Source organism: Onychostruthus taczanowskii, unplaced genomic scaffold (assembly GCF_017590055.1).
Source record: "Onychostruthus taczanowskii isolate IOZ18803 unplaced genomic scaffold, ASM1759005v1 scaffold45, whole genome shotgun sequence".
Classification (NCBI taxonomy): Eukaryota; Metazoa; Chordata; class Aves; order Passeriformes; family Passeridae; genus Onychostruthus; species Onychostruthus taczanowskii.
The window spans coordinates 3,994,141-4,016,874 of NW_024502014.1; the positions used below are offsets into that span (position 1 = coordinate 3,994,141).

Below are 22,734 nucleotides of genomic sequence, written 5' to 3' on the forward strand. Positions count from 1 at the left end.
TTTATCAGTTAGCAATGTAAGCTCTCATACTGAATCCAGAACAATCCTGAACCAGCTGATAAGAAGGAAATCCCCAGCTTATCACAGCATCCTGTGTAGGAATATGTGTGGGAAGAAAGCTGGTATGCACAGACCCAGCTTGGGTATTTACATTCAAGTCCTAAACTTGGAGTGTGGTCCAGATCAGAGGGAGCAAGTGTCTTCAGACAAACCCTACCCCCTATGTTTTAATCACATAACCCTATTTTTTGTATGCCCAGGTAGTGGACAAGAGCATTAGTACTGGAAAGGGAAACAAAAAAAGCCAACATGGAAATGGGTCTTTTATTTAGTCAAAATATCTTTATTTGGCTGTATTTAGCAGAATGCAGCCCCCATTATTTGCTCATTATTCCCAATTTCTCATGCATCCATTCTTTCAGTACAATATAGTAACAGCTTGTACCTCATCAGCACTTTCCAGTTAAGGCTCCCAAAGCATTTACAGACAGCAGTTAACTAATCCTCACTAGAAGTAGGGAGTACTTCTAATGAGTAGAATCCTCATTAGAAGTAGGGAGCTAAAATGATTTGCAGCTGCAGTGAGAAGTTAACATCAACTTTTCCCAAGTTATTCTTTGATTTCCAGTGTCTAGCTTGTATTATGCCAGGCTTGACAAACATGTGTCCCTGCAGTTGTATTTCATGCTTTTGAAAGAAAGACTCATTTTGAGCACTCAAAATCTAGAGCTATTTATCAGCATCTTTCTTTCGTAACTTTCGAAGGCCACAAAAAAAGTGAGCAGCAGAATCCAAGACTAGGAACAAGGCATAACTTCCACTTATATGCTATACCATGAGACAGTTCTCTGTAACTTACCTTTGGACTTCAAAGCCACAATCCATTCCCTCTGCTTACACATTATTCTCTACTGGACACATTTCCAGCAGACTTCAGCCTCAGGTACTCACATTTGCATTTTATTAGCTAGTTTTATGTGGAAGTCTCCACAGTCATCAATTCTATGTTTGGATGACTGCAGTGAGCATTAATGAAAGAAAGAAACCACCAGCACCCCAACAACCTACCAAGCAACAGGTGTGGTCTTTGAGTATTTAAAGCAAACTTCAGAGTTTATGGAACAGTCTAGTATGGGATTGATTTAGGGAAGATAACCTCAGCCCCAGGCTTGATTCAAAGACTAAATATTAACTGGACATGAATACCTTCTTATCAGTAGTGCATCTGCAAAGAGATTCTTCATTAAACCCTGTAAATTCACAGTTATACCTTGCAAACAGAATTACTATGACTGTTCAAGCAAACGATTTTAAAATATCCATTCAGTTCATATAAATGGTATCTTCATGTTAGCTCCATCACAAGAAACTGGCATGGAACACAGACAAAACCTTTCCTTAGTTAGGTTAACACTGAAAATTCAAACAGTCTGACAAACATGATGCAAGTAGTTCAACAGAAATGATATAAAATTTCACTGGCTTAAAAAAAAAAAAAAAATCTAAATGAGAAATCCTGGTTATTTCACTGAATTGCTAGACCCTACATTTAAAATGGTGCATTTACAGAACTATTCAGATGAATTAGGCTTCTTCACTAAATACTGAAATAATGATAAATTGTGCAAGTATTAAAAAATATTAACATTTTAAATGTCAACATTACAATTTTAAATAGCCTTGCAAGTGCAATGTTATAAATATTTTTAAAAAAAACCTCAGAGCTACAATTTTATATAATTTATATGAGCAAATGAAAGTGCTTTTCAAGTATTTATGTTCATTTACAGTTGGATTGTCTTGTATATAAGTCAGTGCTTAGATGGTATAATTTAAATATCAGTCTTTTTAAAAATTCTGGATGCATACATTTATCTGGATGGAATAAATGGTTTCATTTGCAGATATGTGTGCTAAATATTTAAATACAGAATACAATTTGTGATAAATATTTAAATATGAAATAGTGTAAAATGGAAGTATTATAGATTTTGTTAGGAATCACATCCTGATGGGTGTGTGATAACCTGATAATGCCATGGGAGCCCTTGAGCCATACAGTAATTGTTAATTCTAACAAAATCCCAAATTACATGATAAATAGTTTTTTCTTCAGGAGAGACAAAAGCATGTGATCATTATAGAGTCCAAATACTGCCAAACTGAAGAACTCAAAGATTGCATGATCAATGTTGAAAGCCATGGAATCTAAAGAAAATTGCCAACACTTCCTTCAGTCAGCCTCAGCCACAGTCACTCTGGAGCACACAGGCAGTGCCTGCCACCACTGTCCTGCCCAGGGCCTGCTGCTGCTCCCTTTCTGGCCAGTCAAGCACCATTATCATCACAGTGGTACAAAAACCTTTGTATTCCTGTTTGCCAGCCAGAGGAAGGGTGAGGTACGTGGGGAGATATTTGTTTATTAGACAAGAAAACCAAACCAAACTCTTAATGAATCATTATATAGTTAAAAGTGCACTGAAAATATTTCCTATTGAACCCTATCTCTCCTAAGTGCCAGACTGTCATCTTAAATGATATCCACTTGGAACACTGAACATAGGTAAGTTGATACAGGAGCATTTAGGTTGTCCTGCTGTTTGAAAAGCACATGACACAAGGCAGCATTGACATCTTTCATTAAAGATCTGGTGATGCTGTAGTTTTATGGTGAAGATGCAGCTCAGAAATGACAAGGTTCAGCAGATGCCCCTGCAGATGCCATTATAAGCTTCCTCCAACAAAGTGCTTTGTCATTTGCCAAAGACAAAAGTCAGACTGTTGCCCTACCTCACCACAGTGCTGCACTGGCAATTTATAAATTTATTTCCAGATGCAGCAGGACTTCAATAAATTATAGCTCTTCAGAGTTAGGCAATTCTTCGTAATAAATCAGTTTCATGTTCTGTGAGGAGTGGCCACCATTTAGATTGGTCTCTTCATGCAGACCTGACAACGACTGATGATATTCTCTAGTTGTCCTGCTTTCAAAGTCTGTGGCACGGGTCTCCTAGAAGAAAAACCACAAACATTCAGTTTTTTTCTTTAAAAAACAGGGAGAGACAACGAGACTTTGGATATGGAATTATTGACAACAACCTTGAAGTTCTTGGCTCAAACATCTGTGTGCTACAAAATGACTCTGTATCTAACAAACAGAGGTGCCTAACCTGAAGGGAATTACAAAGGAAGCCCCCCCACCTCCGATTTTGCAGGCATTTATTGTCTCCTCGGCCACTGGGATGCAGGGAGTTACAGTTTACCTGAACATTCTTCTTGGATTTAATGATGCCAACCAGAAACTGTAGGAATTTGTGTAGTAGTTGCATGTCCCCCTGCCATGGCACTCTATGAAAGGGACAGTCCGAAATTCTTCCAGACAAGACCCAGGAGATGCCAATGCTTGGCCAGAAGCCTCTGAGCCGGCACTTGTGTACTGTAATCGCCAAAACATTTTGATGAGAACTTGTCCATCAGCTTTTAGTAAACAGCAAGCAAAAAAATCCCCTCTTTCTAAAACATCCCCTATGTTCTGTGGTATATCTTGGACAAAATAAAATTCATGTGGATTCATCTGATAAAACTTACAATGAAGCACAGAAGCCTTCTGAAAATTCAAACAGTTATGGCATTTCTTAAGTCCCTGCAAAGGCCTTTTTCAGGTCGATAAAATGCATGAAACTAACCAGTACAAGCCTAGAAAACTAACCAGTACAAGCCTAGAAAACTAACCAGTACAAGCCGAGAAAGCTTCTGTTCTGTTGAGTACAACAGTAACTACATTACAAATAAACCAAATTGGAGGGGGTGTGTTCTCATATTTTTTGTTGCACTGATCACTTCTCCAAAACAAAAAGCAGAAAAGGTATTTTCCTTCTCTGATGTTGGTAAATGCTTGTAAAGTAGCTCTATAATAATTTACAACAGTTTAAAATCGGTTAGATACCATGTAACTTTGCTGATGTTGGAAACAAGTAAATTGTTTGAACCAAAGGCTAAAAAATTCTCTAATTCTTTTCCAAGTTTATTATTATTACTACTTGGGGCCAAATCACAGGAGAAACAAAAACTTCACCCGGGATCTAAAAACACTTTACATTATGCAAAAAAGAGGGGTTTAAAATTCTTCTACCTTCATTTTTCAATCCCTATGACATCCCACAAAGATGGGTAACAAAGATGAAATGGTGCATCCCCTATTACAAATACACTGTTAGCCTCATAAGCAATTCTCAGTTTGCACTCCCATTATGAACTTTCTTCACTCATATCTAATTAGGATATCAAAATTGCTGAGGCAGTCTTCTGTAGACAGTGTTCTGCATTTATTTTGATTTTACCTTTCTGTGCAGTTCAGCCCCAATTCTGATTTTTAAAAGAACTTCATGGCATAGAAGTTGGTGACTTATTTCTACAATTTTGTGTTCAGGACGAGTTGAACCACTCCACTCCCCAAACCTGTTTCCTAGATCTTAGCATAACTTGTGAAAGTGAATGCATGCAGATATTTTTTGTCAGACTAAAGTCCTTTACTACTTCTCTCATCTTTTCCACTTTTCCTCCTGCCACCTATTTTTGTGAACAGATCAGAATAGCTGTTTACATACTTTTGGAATTGAATAAGAATTAATATAATTATTTTCTACTTCTTGGCAGACGCAAAAAAAAAAATTAAAAAATTAACATTTATTAACAAACAAATGAGCTATGAAAGCTGAAAACACCAATGAAAATGAGAGGACATAAAATGAATAATTCAAGTTGTTATATCCTTACCATAACAAAAGAAAAACCCTTCCAGAGAGACATCCAGCCATCTGGACATGCAGGAACTACAGTTGTTTGGCTGTGAACTGCTATTACCATTGCAGCTCCTTCACAGACAACACACCTGTGAAAGAAAGCACATACATTCAGAGCAGACATGAAGGAAAACATGAAAGCAGAACAAACTTGTGCCTTCTAGGATGGTAGCTACCTCATGGCAAAACATACCTTGCTATAAATTCTACTACTCACACAGGTTTGTGTGTTTAAGGAGGGGTAAGTAAATTGAAGGAAACCTATGTACCTTACCTTGCAGTTGCTTTGCAATCTCTACTAGAAACACCAGACTAAAACCGTTCTAAGATGAGAAGCAATTCCAGAACATTTGAGCTTCTTAATTTTGCCTTTAACAAAGTAATGAGCAGTATGTTACCTTTTTCACATGCTCACTATTTTATGCTTTTCTGGTTTAGTTCAAAGTCCTGTATTTCTGTACCTTTATTTGCTAAGATTTGAAAAAGTAATCTTTATTTCCTAAATGAGGAAACTGAAGCCGAGCTACTGGACTGCAACAGGGTAGGGCAGGACAGAAGATAAGAGTGCAAGGCCTGTCTTCCCACCTTGGATTTTGCTGCTCTAGGACTTTCATGCTTTTAGAACTTTTCTCTTACATTGTTCTCCATCTTTCTCAGCTATTTCAAGCAACTAGAAAGGCCACACTTGTGGAACAGTGTTTCATAGTTGAGAACCTTCAGCTCAGTTTACAATGTTCTTCACCAACTACAGTAAATGCATCATCCAGAACTGAAAGCAGAACTTGATTTGTGCTATAATTCTAAATAATAAAGCTGTCTTTATTTAATTTTAGTCTGTCTCTAATATCCATAATGATAGGGTCTAAAGAAAACAATCCCTGCAATCACTAGGACAGTGTGCCATTTTCTCATGCTGGCTCTGCAGCAATAGGCCCTGTGGTGGGACCCTAGCTTTATTCCAACTTTTCTTGAGAGTATCACTGAATATTTGACATACTTAGGTAAGGAACCAAAAAGCAGGTTGATGAAGTCAGTGCTTGTGCTGGCTGAGACCGGCAGGTCTTCCCTAAGAGTTTCCACTTAAAACAATTTAGGATGCCTCTGTGGTTCCAGGGCAGAAGAATAAAATTTTTATCTTTTTACCTGCTTATCTGGGGCTCTAGTGCCCTGCCAGAAATGGGTGCCATGTCTGGTGGCATCACCACTGCAGTGGACAGCCAGTAGGAGTAGTCATTGCGAGAAGCGAAGCTACAAACGTCATTGGTGCTGCAGAACAAGAATGGCATGGTGCTGAACCTCTGCAAGCAGCTACCAGCTGTCCCTGGAAGACAAAAGAGGAGAGGTTTGTGGCAGTAGGAGATTAAATTTAGTGCAGTGACCAGAAGAGACACACGATGGCACTCAATCTACTATAGGAAGAATTAAAACAGTTAACTACAAGAAGAGTCTGTTCAGTAAAATTATCTAAAAGCAAAATGCTTCTGGCTTATACAAAAATATCTATATCATAAATAAGGGCTAAGAACAAAATCTGTTAAAATAATACAATCTTCTTGAATGGTATCAGCCCTTGACACAGTAGCAGGGATTCAGCTGCTTAAACAAAAGTTTCTGGTGACATCATTCACACCCTAAAGTATCCCACTTAGGCTCCAAAACGCACAAGATTCTCCTTCACACCCTGTGGTGTTACTGTCATCCCTGTGCAAATGTTGTGAAGGTTTATTCTAGACACCTATCCATAAGTAACTGAATTCCTCCTCAAAAGACTCTAGGGATATCAACAAGGGAATATAGGAGTGCAGGAAAGAAAGGTGTCTTTTAAACCATGATTCCTGAATTGACTCCAGGCTGCTCTGGAGACAGATGGTTGAAACCAATGTTTATCTCAGACACTTACTGTAAATTTGCTTTCGGGACAACTTAACATTACTGGACTCTAAGAAAGCAATCTGAATTTTTTTACCAATACAGTACCAAGATCTTGTCCATGTGCTCGTTCATTTCCTTGTACAAAAAGCAGTGAATAGCCGACATAGATCTGGGATGTCCCATGTGGGCACGAAGGAATCTTTGTTGTCTGACTATGCCGGGTAAAGATAAATCCTTTTCTTGTTGGATCAGCAGTGGTAGTACCTGGTGATCCAGGTAAACCCTGCAGACCTGGAAAGCCAATCAGTCCAGGTTGTCCTGTGGATGAGAAATCAATATGATTGCAAGTATTATAATTTTGTTTGAGTTTTCATTTCTTTTAAATTAGTGAAACTGCTTGAAAACTAACAAAAAAAATCAATAACAAGATACAACTTAAAAACTGGTTGTATTTGTTCCAGATGTAGGAATTCCTTCAGACTTAGCTCAGGCAGATTTACACTGCATAGCTTCATGGCATAGTGAGGTATTTTAAAGAACCATGGCCATTTTTGCCAAGAAAAGCTTAAAGTAAAAACATTTTGTGATGCCTAAATAAAAATATTCCATTATATTTTGACATAATAAAAAGGCACCCTGGTACCTATAGATTTCAAGTGACTAAATAGAAGTGATTAATAACAGAAGAGCACAGTCAAGGTATATTTCTGTAAATTATTATTTGTGAACATGCATCTGTTAAAAGCTAAGAATGTGCTTACATATGTTCCTAAAGTTACTGTAAGTGTTCTGTAAATTACATAATCTCAATACACGTAAGAGGAAGGATTTACAGAAATCAGCAGTACAATTTATCTGTAAATTCAGTTAGTACCAGTCAAACAGAGATTCTGCTTTCCTGTACCTCTTTGTCCGGGAAATCCCCTGTCTCCTTTTGGACCAGGCAATCCTGGATGTCCTGGATGACCAAAACGCCCTGGTAGACCTTTTACACCTTTGGGTCCTAGATTGCAATCAAGAAAAAAATACCCCAGAGGCATACGGCAGTAGATTTTAATAACTGGTAAAGAATAAAGTTAAAATCCCCACATAAATCTAGCTGTGGTAGAATAAAACATGAACTTACTAAGTTTTCACACTATCTATAGTGCAAGTATCATCATCTTTCTTATCAGGAAGATTAGAAGGCAATATTGAATGTACTGCAGAAAATGAATGTGCTTCAGAAAATGAATGTATTTCAGCAGAGACATGTCTCCTTGAAGAGCTCCCTGCCTGGGGTGCACAGCTGTGCTGTTGGGAAGGGTGGCCAGATGCCCACTGCATATCCACATCACCCTCCCTTCTCCTTCCTTCCCCATTCCTCACAGCTGTGCCAGGCTTCACTTCTGGTGCCAAAGAGAAGAAGCCAGCCTGTCCATTCCTTCCCACCCCAGACTAGGACAGACACAATCACACTGGAACACATCTAGAGTACTTCTAGTACAGGTGGTAATTCCCTCCTCCCCACAAATAAAAAACATCCCGAGCATGGTTCTGATTGTATGAAAATGGGGAAGGTTTTCATCTACTATATTCCTTAGGCTTGCCTTGAGGGATGTACTCACTGACCCACTGCAAGGGTGGAGGGCAGATGGAATGGGACAGGTTATAAATATTAGCGTGTTAACAAGGTACAAAGAACTATTTTTAAACATGGTAAAGATTTTAAAGACATGTCAAATTTCTCTGCAGAAATTTTTCCACCAAACCAAAATGTTCTCCTAAGCAACACACACAGACATGCATAGAGATAAAAATATGTCACCTTGTAGTCCAGGAATCCCTTGAATTCCTTGATCACCTGGTGTTCCTGGGATTCCTGGCAGTCCTGCAGGACCCTTGCTTCCTGGGATGGAGAATATTTTTCCAGAGAATCCAGGTGGGCCTAGCAGCAAAAATATAATGAAGATCTATTGCTTTACATTAAGAGAAAGCAAACAAACTACAAAACAAGCCAAATAAATCACCCTAAGTCAGCTGGTACTGGAAAGAGAAGGGTGGGTTACCTTGCTGGCCCTTTGGTCCCCTTGGCCCTTCTGCACCTTGTGGTCCTGGGGGTCCTTGATTACCCTTTTCTCCTAAAAGAGAAGATTGAAGATATATCTGTCTGTTTTAAAATATCAAAACAACTGTCAAAGTTCCAGAGACTTGTTGAAGAGTCCTACATAATCCATGCAAAGTTCCCAAAGGGTAACAGAGCCTATAGACTGGTTTGAGATGTGAAGTGGGTTTCTTCACCTCTGCTGCAACTGTATCATTTATAGATCAAGTGCATTTAATTTATAAGACGATATTGTCATGCCTATCTATATGAAGGTTGGTCCATAAATCTAGTTTAAATTCTCAACTTTAGACTATATCCTTTCTATCTTACATGTTTTTGTCACTGGATTTGCAGCCTTCAAGTGGAGTTCAGCTCCTGTTAACCCTACTGTCAGCTATGCTGAAGGCTTAAGAGAGTTGTAGAGTTTTTGTTGAGCAATTTGATAAGTGATTCTTTTCAGTGAGCAAAAGATGTGGCTACATTCAGACCATGCTCCACAGTTCTGCTTGAAACAAAAGAATTGACTAAAAGTATTTTTAATACCACATCAGGAGACGACATATGTGAAATGAGAGTTTTTGGTTAAAGAAAATAAGATTACTGTCTGTGTGGCAACTTTGCCAATTAGAACAAACTAAAAATGCACAATAGTTAGCATGGATCACTAACAAGTAGGTTAAACAGGTAATGATAATTGTGTGGGACTGTAAATCATGCAATTGAAAATGAGAATACTGTAGTAATGCAGGCCTACATCATATTTAAATCACTAGAAATTGTCTAAATTAAAAGGATTTTTAGCTAGCTACTGATTCAACTTACCCTCAGGAATATGAAATTAATGAAGCCAATACATTTAACAGTTCATCTGCTGATAAACTGTAAATGAGATTTTAATTCAAACAATTCCTACAGCAAACAAAGCACCCAGTGCTGTAATTATGATTAAATGCTCCCGAGTTCTGTAGCTAAGAGGTTGTCAAAAAGTCACATTTTCTAGCAATGGTGGGATATTTCCAATTGGCAGACTCAGTGCCAAAGTCCTTGCAGCTCATCACTAAGGGCAGACTTGTTTTGAATTTGCCTGAAATGGAGGTGGTTGATGTGTCAGCCCTTCCTCACCTGAGCCTAAATAAGGACCCACGCAGTTCCTCAATGAACACTCTCTCAGTGAATGCTTTCATTTAGACCTGATGTACACCCTGATTTTCACAGCAAAACCTTGTGTCTCTAGAACCCCTCATACACAAATACTATTATTCAACATGTAAATAATTATATTTGGCACACAGGCGTGTACATAATAAATATATTAATACCTTTTACACCTGGGAATCCAAGAAATCCAGGGTGCCCTCTAGCACCAGGATAGCCTGATCGACCTTCTATTCCCTGCAAAACAGAGAACATCAGTAAGAAACAGGAGCAGCATCTTCACACAATGAAATACATTTTATTTTTGTTCAGAAAATTCACAGCATTATGTTCACAGAACATGCTGTAACTAGAACTATCTGCTCCACTTTTAAGCATGTCAGAAATTGTCATATTATTGTCCTGTAATACAGAACAGCCAAGGAAATGACATACCAGGAATTAAAAAAAAAAAATAATCAATTCTCATTGATCCATTTAAGTCCATAAAACTTGCTTCTCATATCCATTTTATTATTTCCTCTACTACAAGGTGTTTTTATGAAAATGGCTGGGAGGGGATGCTTGTTTGGGTTTGTTGTTTGTTTTGAGGTTTTGGAGGGGTTTTTAATGGGTGTTATTATCTTTTCATGGTAAGAGCAGTCTATCAGTGCAGTAAGAAAGAAGCAGTATTCCTTTCACTGACTTTGGGACCAGGAGGGCCAATGTCACCAGCTGGACCCCTTGGCCCTGGAATTCCATCCGCCCCTCGGACACCTTTGCTTCCTTTCACGCTGAGAGTGGAAAGGCCAGGAAGGCCTGGAAAACCAGGAGCACCTATACAGAAACATCAGAGTAAGGGAAGACTGCTGCCAGCAGCTTTTCACCTAGATTACACACAACACAGTGCAATATTCAATGGCTCCATAACCACACTCATGTTTACCATCTCAGTGATTTCCAAGGAAATATACACACTTTAAAAAAATCAAATTTTTCCTAGCCTGCTGATTTAATCTAACATCAGAACTTACAGTACTCTTTAACACTACAGGCTTTTGCATATCCTCCAGTTGTTATGTCTGGAATCACAGAATCATTTACATTGGAAAAGACCTTTTAAGATCATCGAGTCCAGCTGAAAACCTAACACTGCCATGTCCTCACTAAACCATGTCCCTAAGTGCCACTCAAGCTATCTCACTTTGTTAAAGTTGGATCTTAGCTGCCCCATGGACCACATGGGAGGAAAGCAAGATACTGCAATCGGGCGGACTCGGAAGCTTAGAGTTGTTTTAATTTAAATGTCACTGCATAGATCATTGGTTGCAATGGTAATACTGCATTAGCTGCTAAAGGGACCTGTTTAATTATGAAACTCTCTTGGGGGAATACTTCTACTTTCAATTATCAATATATCCTTTCAGACAAATAAGGAGTTCCAACAACACACCTGGTCGTCCATGTGCACCAGGAATACCTCTGTTCCCTTTCTGGCCAGTGATTGCCATGCCTGTGGTGCCTTGAAATCCAGGTAACCCCACTAAGCCAGGAGGTCCAATGGGTCCTTGATCTCCCTGATGACCTTTCACACCTGGAGGCCCAGGAAAGCCAGGCAGTCCCATGTCCCCTTTGATTCCTGCAAAGTGTGGATATCACACGTGGGGAAGGCTGTCAAGAAAGTGAGGTGATGTGACAACTCCAAAAATGTGTTTCCTATATGGCAAAGGTGGAATTCAGCCCTTGTTTTTAGTACAGAGAAGTCCCCAAAGCCAGCTTGCTACCCTAAACCAAAATAGTTCTGAGAAGATAGGACTCACAGCAAGGTACACATCACTTTTTTAAATTAAAAAACTTCACAAATTAAAAAAAATCCACTCCACTTCAGAGATTGCTCATCCCAATAAATAAACTTGAGAGGAGGATAAACAGACCAGAGAAGGGAATACTTTTTGATGAATAAGTAGAATAAATGCTTCTTTGTTCATCAGAACTAAAAAATCCTTTAAAACTAGATCCCAGCTGGAATCATCAATATGAATGCAACAAAATGAGACTATTCCAAAAGGATATTGTTCTGAAGTCAATCTGGGAGTGCTTTAATTTTACTTTCTTAAGGTAAAGCAAATCAATGGATTTCTAGCAGCACTAGAAATACAATGTAAAACCTAAAAAAAGGGGAGAATCCGTCTTCTGTTTATCAATATAAAAGGGAAGATGAACAAAATTAAAATGCAACCACTGCAGCTTTCTCAAAGTGTGCTTGTTATTCAGAAAGATCTTGTTTTGATAAGAACATACTCTGCTAATCAAATTATATATTACAGCAACATTTCAAAAGCTCTAGAATGTGTATGTCACCTTCACAAGACCACAGAAGTCAGCTTCTTTATTTGCCTTTTACAACAATCTAAACTTCACCAACTCTTGACATTTAATATATAGGACCAAACCATTGATCAAAAGCACAGAATCACTCTTGATTTCCTCTGACACTTAGTGCCACTTCAGCACCTGAAAGCAGGAGGGGACTTGATGATGGTTCTGAGATCTAAATATTAAGTTGCTGCTTTTCAAAAAGACAACTCACCTCTACGTCCAGGAATACCTGGAAAACCAGGAATCCCTCTCCCTGGCAGTCCTGTAAAATATTAGGTCACGTTACACTCAAAGTCTGAAATAATTTTTTGAAAACAGAGTTTTCTAATATTTCATACATTTTTTCAGGGATCATGGAATCAAAAGGTAGAGTTTAGTTCTATGTAAAGTAAAATGTATTATATCCACTTCTATACAAAACCACAAACTAAAAATTTAAGTTATTTATAGGAGGAACTCTTATTGGCCAATCTTATTTGAGGTACATTCTTCAAGAAGAAGCTATTTCTTTCTTTTCAGAGAAAAAAACAGAAAAAATCTGCACTTAATTTTCTTAGTTATTAATAGAAAATAAATGTAAATACCTATAAAAGAAAATATGTAAACAGTGATTACTTCAACATGAGAATACTTTCTAAATACTATGGATGCCTTCTCAGTATCTTCTTGATTCATCCAAAGAAACATTTTTCAGTGTAAAATTCTGCCAGAATTCAGTGTAGGACTAAATCTGTCTGAACTTTGATAACATCAGGAGTGACTTTTAAATTAAAAGTTTCACAACCCAGGGTTTAGGTCATGGAAGCTTTCACTATTTATGCAGGGAAACATTGTGTTTCCTTTTATTTTATATTCACGTAAGACAGAAAACAACTCTGAAAGGATTTTGGTTCTTTTAAACTTTGAGATTATCCATAACAGATGTTAACAGCAGTACTTTGACTTGCAGACATGACTAGGTGACATTACCACAGGTGTAAAATAGAGCATTTGTAATGCACTTGGGCTGCTGACAGCATGTACAAAATTTACATAGAAAACCACCTATAACCTTCTACTTATAAACTTAGCTTTGGCTCCACAGAAGCTCCTTGGTAATCCTTCCCAAATCATCCTTGTCATTATAATTACAGAAAAAAAAAGACAATTGTAAAATAGAATGAAAATCTGTCACTGCTCTTACCTGGTTCTCCCTTTACTCCTGGGGGGCCAGGCATACCATCCTGACCTTGAGTACCCCTTTCACCAACAAGTCCAGGTTTTCCAGGGACTCCAACAGCACCTGTGAATTACAAGTCACCACAATATAATTTTTACTTCTGTAATTTTGCAGTAAGAAGATTTGACTCCCCTTCAATAAAATTTAATTAGCTCAGCTACTTCAAAGGTAGGGGTAGCTGTGTTGGTATAGAGCAGCATGTAGCTTGTATTGAGCTCACTGGACTTCAGTGGATTGAACACCCCCACTATTTTCACAGACATAAAGCCTTCAATGCATGCTTCTATATTGCTACATATACACACTGCCCCTGAGATATATTTTTAATTCTGTTTTAGTTCTGTTGCTTTAGTAGACTACTACAATTCTTTGTTACTCCAGTTAGTTTTCTTCTCTTCATCTACCTATATCTTATTTATTATTTTCTTTTAGGAGGTAGAACCTAAAGAACCTAAGCCTTTCTTATAATTGTGTGCATATCACATCTTGAGACCCTTGAATATATACTTATAATTAAAAAAAGGGCAAAAAGCTTTCCAGAAGTGAAGCAAAATTAAAACTTCTTCCCATAGCTGAACTGATAACATTGAAAAGGGGCTTTTAAAAGGAGGCAAACAAAGCCTCAAACTGAAATGAAATCCCAAATCCAGGGCAGTGATTTAGGAGAGAAGCTATATACCATACCAGGAGGGCCTGGGACTCCCTGCTGTCCTGGGTGGCCCTGGCATCCTTTAGCACCAGCATCTCCACGGGGTCCATACAGCCCTGTAAGAAGAAAGAGTGTGGCAGAGGGGAAATGGCATCACCCCTAGATCCAGACTCAGTTTAAGAACTTTGTTGTTGTTTCTGCTTTGGCCAGCTGCAAAAGTTCTCCAGGTGACAAGCTGGCCTGGCTGCTCTGACCACAGAGGAGCTGTTGAGGTTTGCAGCAGTCAGTGTAAGTCAGTGTGCCACCCCCAGGCACCCCATGCAGCTGGAGGAATTACCTTCTACAAGCCTGTCCTCAGCTCACCATCCCTCCCAAAGTACCCCATACCTGGGATTCCTGCACCTCCAGTTTCCCCTCTGATCCCACGTGGTCCTGGTACTCCTGGAAGCCCTGGATGACCCTCGGAGCCCTTTTCTCCTTTGCTGCCCAAAACTCCTGGGGGACCTGGATCTCCCTGAGAAACAGTTGCAAACACAGAGGTAAAGAATCACAGTGTGGAATAGGAAAATCACATACAATTTTAAGGGTTAAGTGCATGTAATCACATTTCATTAGGATTTTCAGACAAAAACCAAAGCAGACTAACTATAAGGTCTTCTCATAATAAAACTGATCTTTTAGACATAGTTAAGATCTATTTTTAACCTTTATAAACTGAGTTGGTTTTAGATATTTCCCTGGCACAGATTTCCCTTCAGTTTTATTCTACCAGTTCTTTTGATCCAAACTTTCATTCCTCAGCTAATATGCAGCTATACAAAATACTGAATTGCATTTTTTTCCTTGAATCCCTACTGACTTTTTTTCACAGTAATCTCATTGGGGCTACCCAGCTGATACTGAAAATAAACAAATCATTTAGACAGATCACAGGATTTACAGAGGGATTTACAGCCTCAGCCACACATTTCAGGTAATCTCAAAGGTAAAAAGACTTCCAGTTATTCAACAACTAGAACATGGGGAGTTAAACTATCCAATTGATCTAACTTAAAAATACTGGTTTGTTCTTAGCAATGTATATATGACCAAACATAGCATACACTCTGTGCAGTACACATTACTAAGAAAAAAAATCTTGTGCAAGGATACTACCAGACTATCAAAACCAAACAGTACAAGTTTAGATTATAAAACTTCTGCATTTGCTAAGACAAGTTTTTTTGATGTACTTTTTAACATCCTTTTTCTTAATGAATTAGGAACTTTTACAAAAAGCAAGTTACTTCAAGATACTTCGTCTTTATAAACAAGAAATTGTTGCACAAATGAAGTGAAATATGATGAAATAAACTTCTCCTGAGTAATGGCACAATAGAATTTTCATATTTCTTACCACTAATTAATCAACTATTTCTGCAAACTCTGCAGCTCTTGCTTACATGTTGGTTCTGTTTCTATAGTAAAAGGCTCTGCCTAACAGGAAATTTTTTCCACTGCCTTTATACCTTTGGACCAGGTTCTCCTGGAGGCCCAGCAGATGGGTACCCAGGATCTCCTTTGTCACCTGGAAAGCCACCATAGCCTGGTGGACCAGGGTCACCTGATGGTCCTGGAAAGCCTGGAGATCCTTTCTGGCCTTTTGGACCTGGAAAAATACCAATACTGATACCATTCTTAAAAGGATCATAACTGCATTTCACACTCCATGTTTTGTAATCTATTGCTTATATATACAGATATTAATTCTTCATTAAAGTAATTGAAACTGTGATTTTATTTCTAAAAAGAGGTTCTTACATGTAACAATATATAAATTTAAAAATTTGGATAGAGAGGGAGAATTGCATTCTGCAAGTCAAGCAAATTCTGGGGTGAAGGTAAATCTATGGATACTAAAGAATAAATCCCAGTCTAAGAATTGTGTGGTGTGCTGACAGTAACAGCTCAGACCTCTGCAAATGCCTCTATAGAGCTCTATGTATTTGTAATATGTTTTGGGAGAAAATTACCTGGAATTCCCATGTCCCCCTTGTCTCCGAGTGCACCTGGGAATCCCTGTCCTCCAGGAATCCCTGGAAGACCCATAAATCCTTTGGCTCCTGCAAGATGAAGAAATTAATGTCATGTCAGAACTGTCATGGATACAAAATCCTCTACCACACACCTTTTGGTGTATTATTATTTTATAGATAATCAACATGAAACCTTTTGCCCCAGACACAGATAAAATTATCATTATTGTTTTCAGAAAGCCAAGGAAATAACAAATCCTTATGTATCAACATTAAAATTAAGGTTTGTGACCACAGCACTTAAGGGCAGCCACTGTAATATGTTATAGTTGAACGTGATCAAGATCATGAATTTGTATTCATGCACTGGACTCACCTTTCTTTGCTTGCACTCCAGCTCAGTTTAGTTTTGTGCATGGAACAATCACATTATTACTTACTCATAACAGATTTCTCAAGACTAGGATACAGTAAAAAGCTGAGTGTGACCTAAGCAATTTTCCCCTCACTCACTTATCTTGAGATTAATTTAGCTAAATTAGCACTCAGTTTAATAACTAAAAGATCCAGATACATCTAGAATGTTCTGTAGACATTCATTCTAAATGCCAGTGTGCCAATGCCTGACATTTTAAAAGCTACTTTTCACTGGAAATCTGCTAACTTTTGAAATACAAGTCAGATATCTGAGTTTTGGAAAGGGAAATATAATTTATCTGAAATAAAAAAAAATCCTAAAATATTTTTGTGCAAAATTGTAATATATTATAATTAATTTTTAAATAATATTGCAAACTCAAACTTCTTTTTGCTTTTTCAAAAAAATAGTTTTTATTCATTGGTTTCATCAGCTTTTAGACTTTATTGTCATTTTCTATTTGTCATCCTAAACAATGGTCTATATATAAAAGAAAACAAAATCATTTGGTGATAGCTGCTATGACTTTCAAACTGCAGCTTTTGAAATTGCCCAGTTTCAGAATTCTCAGGAAAGCTTGAGAGTTAATAGAGAGAATGTAGTGCTGTTTCTGGAGCCAATTTGGTGTGCATTGGAGCAGCAGTACGTCCCTGTCCACGTGGCACAGGGATTTACAATATACATATTCCATACCTGGTGGACCAGGCATTCCTTCAGACCCATCCACACCTGGTGGACCTTGCACACCAATGTCTCCTTTTTCTCCCCTTACACCCATTCGGCCTTGAACTCCTAAAATGAAGTTTCATTTAAAAAATATTACAAAACAACATCTTGGAACATAACTTTTGTTCAAAGTTTAACATTCTATAACTCTTTAAGCTAATGAAACAGAAGTAGAGCACAGGATTGTCACTCTGAACACACATAAGCAAAACACAAACTCAAATCCAACACCTTCTGTATTTTTCATGTGGAGGCAATAGGAAGTCCCTGAAAGCTTCCATAGGAAAATAGCAATAGAAAAAGCCAGAGAGCATTAGTTAAGCATCTACAGCTCATATAGAGTCCATATTAATGTTGCTAATGAAGGAGTTTTTCTGGCAGTCAAGTACTTCCGAGCAGATTTAATGTCTTTGCAATACAGCATCTGGTTGGTAAGTGCAGCCATTTCTGTGCTCACAGGATAAAAATGTAAAAACATCAATGTATAGCATATATGTATAGAAGCCTCCTGGTACTACTGATATATTATTTAGAAAATAAGAGCTTTTTAAAGGAATTAGGGCTTCCTGAAATTGAACTGAATATTCAATGTAATATCCAACTATTCCATAAATGAGAAGGCAGTTCTAGTGTTTAGCAATAATTATTTCAAAACACAGTGAGTACTCTCAGCAGTAGAATCAGTTTATTCTGTATTTTAGAGTCCACTGGAACTGCAAAACAGACGACAACCCCGGCTAGTTTTAATGACAGAACAATGAATGTGTACCTTTTAAACCTTGTTCTCCTTTGTCCCCAATACCAACCAAGGTCTCAGATGGTCCAGGAAAACCTTTATCACCTGGTTCACCTTTTTCTCCAAGAAATCCTTTTCTTCCCTTTATTCCCGGGAAGCCAGGAGAACCTGCAAGAAAATAGAGTGAAATTTTCTGAGGAGACCTGACTAGATGATGTAATAAAGCAAACCAGATAATGCCAATCATCAAGAGCAATTGTAATTCACATATGTAAATATACATTGCAAAACAATCTAAACTAGCTTCTTAAATGCTCCAATCATCAACAAAACACTTACAAGTACAGATTACTTGTAGCAAGTAATGCTTGTCTTTCCAGCAAGATGTGGAAATTATTTCTTATAGTGAATAAACATACAATCTTGTGTCGGTTAAATAAATACAATAATGGTATCCACACAAGAGGAGAAAAAAATCAGCAAAAAGGCTCTGCTCTTTATTGAGTAAATCACCAGCCACTTAAAAAATGAAAAAGAAAAGGTGGCAAGTCAAAACTGCTAAAAAATATGATGCTGCCCTTCGGTCTGCAGACTGCACATATATAGAAGACAGATTTACCAAAACTCAAAGAAATTCCACTACAACATCTGTACTAATACACACAAAAATGGATCACAAGACTAACTTGAGCATTGAAATTCCTGTATTGTAAGTGATAAGGAAGGCAGATAAAGTGGACACTCACCTTGGATACCAGGGTTGCCTGGTCTTCCAACCATGCCAGGGGGTCCAGGAATTCCTAACAGTCCCATTACTCCTGGATCTCCCCTTGCCCCTGTGGAATTGAAGCAATAGGAACATATTTGTTAGCATTAAATCAGTTAAATAGAACATTACTTCAGAAAACTACACATACACCTGTCATTTCAGTGTTTAATTGCTTCTTTTATTTTTTCTCCATTTCTGTAACTGTCCAAGCCAGTTTTCCCATACTTAACCACAGAATCATGACTTATAACCCCCAAATTACCTAAATTAGTAGCTGCAACAGCTCCTACCAATTAATTAAATAACTAACAGTAAGGATAATGCATCTGAGATACCCACACGGGGATGAGAGATCAGTCATGAGATGTGTGGGAATGACATTCCTTTCAGGCTCAGGAGTCAAAGAACAGCTGGGAAGTAACAACTCCCTCAAATGCCACCAGAAGTCTATGTTTGCATAACTGAGTCAAGTGCTACATGTTTATCAAAAGCTTTACAGATTCTCAGTATAAAATGGCATGTACCATCTCCTTCCCACAGTGTAATGATTTGATTTTAAAGAAAAATCTTTGTTAGAAATAAGAAGCATTATACGACTGATATATTTTATTCTTCAAAACAAATTAACATATTTCTGAAAGAAAAAACCAAACAAATCAACCCTACAGGGACCACTTAGCTTACTTAAAGTTAGCTCTGGTTAGTGATAGAGCTTGATCTGACTCAACTCTGTCAGACTCTAGATCTGAGCTTATAAGAAAAAGAAGCTGGCATTACAAACTATTTGAAAAAGGATGCTGAGTAAGAACTAAATACTTTGCAATTCCATTTTGCTGGGGAAGTTGCTTTGAATATTAACTATTTCGTGTCCTACTGCAAGGACATACAAAAACTACATAAAACACTGTTCTCAGAAGACTATTATAGAAAATTCCACACTGTGCCAAGAGAGCTTCAAGATATGCTCTTCCTTTAAGGAAGAATGATTAACTAGTTTTTCATAAAAATCTCAATAAGTGAAAGCTGTTGATGAAAAAGTATTTCAGCATCTTCAGTCTAGAAAAACATTACCTTTCTGCAAAGACTCAATTGCTACATCAAAACAAATACTTGGGGAAAACTTACCTGGCAAACCAGAGATTCCTGGCCTTCCAGATTGTCCCTTGGGACCAGGTAATCCCATATTTCCCTGAAGACCTATTAATCCAGGTTCCCCAGGCTTTCCATAGATTCCTGGGATACTCAATCCAGGAGCACCCAGGTTTCCTTTTGAACCTTGTAAACCTCTTCCTCCTAAGAAAAGTGCAGGACAGTGTAGTATGGTAGATCTGTCTGAAAAACAAACCTTCATCTCTATCTTTACATCATAAGCATGAAACTCTTCTTGAACTCTGCCTGTTTGAGGCTAAATATGAGATCTGTAAAGCAACAAATACATTCAGAAAATCTTAGGAGGGCTGTAGGTTGGGATTTTTGAAAAGGAGGGAAAAAAAAGTGAGAGTAGACAAATCTGTTCTTTCCCAGAAAAAGAAGAAAAACCCAAATATGAAAGCCCCATCAATTTTGCATTCATTCTTTATAAAATTCTATTTTTAAAAATCCTTTTGAGATCATATATAGGAGAAGGAATGTGCTGTATACCTGAGTGTGTTTTTTTGAAAAGAAAATCATATGCAGTACAGGCAGGTACTTTTGGCACCCTAAATTATTTTCCTACCTAGTTGAGCTCTTCCTTTCACTTATTTCTTTACCCATCCCATTGCACCACAGAATCTAAGTTCAGTCCCACATGGGAGATATGACTGAAATAGCTATCCTTTTTGATGTGGAATTTGGGTCAGTTTGTGAACACCTTTTATACTGCCCAATGGAATCTGAATCTTAATCCATCTTCATCAGTGCATGTGCTTCCTCCCATCTACAGAAAGAACATCTTTAAAATGGACTCATATTTTCTTGCATACTATTCCATAACCAATATCCAGAAACAATTTCAGCTCCCTCAGGCCATTGGAGGGCAGAAACAAAACGAAAGAGATTCACCCAGTCAAATAGCATTTTTGGGTCAGAAAGTCCTACCTGGTGGGCCTGTAGCTCCCTGGCCACCTGGCAAACCTGGCAGGCCAATAAGACATTCAGCAGGTTTCCCTGGAAAACCTGGGTCTCCAGGAACTCCAGGTGAGCCACGATCTCCTAAAAGACATGAGAGTGGATTCACAGCTGAATTAAGTTTTAGGCTTTCAGTGAACCTTGTTTGACTTGATTTTCCTTAAAATAATGTACTGTGCTCTCTGAGCTTCTCTGGCAACATTACCTCTTAGGCCATCATCACCATCATGCCCAGGATGCCCTGGGAGGCCTGGGAGTCCTGGAAGTCCACCTTCACCTTTCAAGCCAGGACTGCCATGACCTCCTGGTGAACCCATTCTTCCTGGCTCTCCAGGAATAACCATGCCTGGCTCACCCTGCAACACAGACAGAAATATAAACAATCCTCTCTGCTTTGCAGATCTGCCAAAATATTTTCTCCACTAGTGTAATAATGACCTTATTTTGTTAGGGTAATTCTCTTAATTCCCTTTGGATGTTTCACACTATAATTTTTAATGGCTTCAATTCAGCAGACCACTGGATGTTCCTTATTAGCTAGCTGAGTAATTAATCTAGACAACTTTTAAACTTTGTCTCCTAGACCTAAGAAGTTACTACTCAGCAATGCAAGACACTTCCCTCCATTTGGTCTTTACTGCATTGAGATGCCTTCTGCAGCTGTGAATAGCTTTGAACATCTCTCTGAAAGTGGGGGTGAAGTTTGTGTAATTATAACATTTCCTTTATTTTTATACAATAAAATTATGTATTATATATCAAATTATTTATTTGAATGATCAGGGTCAGCACCCAGATATGCCCCAGGATACTCAGTCAGTTGTTGGGGTTTTTTTAAATCATTCTTCTGATTATTGTTGTCCATGAAGACTGCTTTTATCACAAATCCCAAGTGCATTCCCTGACTGGAAACTTTGAATTAGTAGGTTTTTTAGCTACTGAACTGCTGGTTGCAGCAAATCAATATGTTCATAAAGCATATCAGTAGACCTGAGCTTATACCAGTCACTAATGATATACTTGGACCACAGAGGCCACTTCACATCCAGATGTTCTGTGGCATCAAGTACAGATTAAAAAATAAAAATTCACAACCTCAACTGCCTTCCTTCGTCATATCAAAAAAACACACCAAAGAATGACATATGGGTACAAACAAAGAAATGCCAGGTGTTCAAATAATTTAGGTGGTAATATTTTGTTCAAAAATTGAATCCTAATTACAGACTAGTCAAGAATCAGTAGATTAGCTGTTGTTAATCAGCAAGAGTGGCTGCAGTATTACCTCCAACCTTCTTTCTTCATGCTTCAATTTAACAGAGCACTTGCTTAAATTAAATACATACTTACTTGTCAATTACCTCCATCAAATATATGCTTAATTGGATTTCTGAACAGGCACCTTTTCAGCAGCTGTGGCCTTAATTTTTTTTTTGCTGTAAGCAATGCAATATCCTCCTTGTGGTCTGAAAGCTGAAGTAGGAAAACACCCCAAACACTTCGAATTCTGAAATCTTGTATTTGGATCAAAAATTTTGGCTTGAGCCCCTTTTTATAGAAAGAATTTAATTTCATAGTTTGTGTATGACAAGTCAAGAAGTGACGAATTGCTATATTCCTTACAATTTCTAATTTATTTGCTCAGTATAAAATTGAATGAATGGGCCGTATGGAAAAGCTTGTGCTGTATTTCTAACCAAACCTTTTGTCCTGGTTGTCCTAGGTTTCCAGCTCGGCCTGGATCTCCAGTCTTTCCTTCACAACCTGGTGGCCCTCTGCCTCCTGCAAGTCCTTTATCTCCTGCAAAAAGTAATTAAATG

General features: G+C 38.0%; 1 protein-coding gene across 1 annotated transcript in view; it reads right to left on the reverse strand.

Moving 5' to 3' along the window:
• Positions 1-2,925: 2,925 nt before the first annotated feature.
• Positions 2,926-22,734, reverse strand: part of COL4A3 (collagen type IV alpha 3 chain) — a 55,143-nt gene continuing 35,334 nt past the window's right edge. The window contains exons 29-52 of the mRNA XM_041414332.1: positions 22,617-22,714; positions 21,120-21,270; positions 20,885-20,998; positions 19,931-20,098; positions 18,783-18,872; positions 18,070-18,204; positions 17,268-17,366; positions 16,154-16,243; positions 15,650-15,789; positions 14,529-14,655; positions 14,177-14,257; positions 13,457-13,555; positions 12,485-12,535; positions 11,348-11,533; positions 10,601-10,731; positions 10,080-10,152; positions 8,723-8,794; positions 8,482-8,601; positions 7,579-7,677; positions 6,780-6,992; positions 5,946-6,123; positions 4,777-4,891; positions 3,264-3,436; positions 2,926-3,010 (exon numbers count right to left, since the gene is read on the reverse strand). Of these exons, the coding sequence (XP_041270266.1) occupies positions 2,926-3,010; positions 3,264-3,436; positions 4,777-4,891; positions 5,946-6,123; positions 6,780-6,992; positions 7,579-7,677; positions 8,482-8,601; positions 8,723-8,794; positions 10,080-10,152; positions 10,601-10,731; positions 11,348-11,533; positions 12,485-12,535; positions 13,457-13,555; positions 14,177-14,257; positions 14,529-14,655; positions 15,650-15,789; positions 16,154-16,243; positions 17,268-17,366; positions 18,070-18,204; positions 18,783-18,872; positions 19,931-20,098; positions 20,885-20,998; positions 21,120-21,270; positions 22,617-22,714 (2,888 nt within the window). The remainder of the gene's footprint in view (positions 3,011-3,263; positions 3,437-4,776; positions 4,892-5,945; positions 6,124-6,779; positions 6,993-7,578; positions 7,678-8,481; positions 8,602-8,722; positions 8,795-10,079; positions 10,153-10,600; positions 10,732-11,347; positions 11,534-12,484; positions 12,536-13,456; positions 13,556-14,176; positions 14,258-14,528; positions 14,656-15,649; positions 15,790-16,153; positions 16,244-17,267; positions 17,367-18,069; positions 18,205-18,782; positions 18,873-19,930; positions 20,099-20,884; positions 20,999-21,119; positions 21,271-22,616; positions 22,715-22,734) is intronic.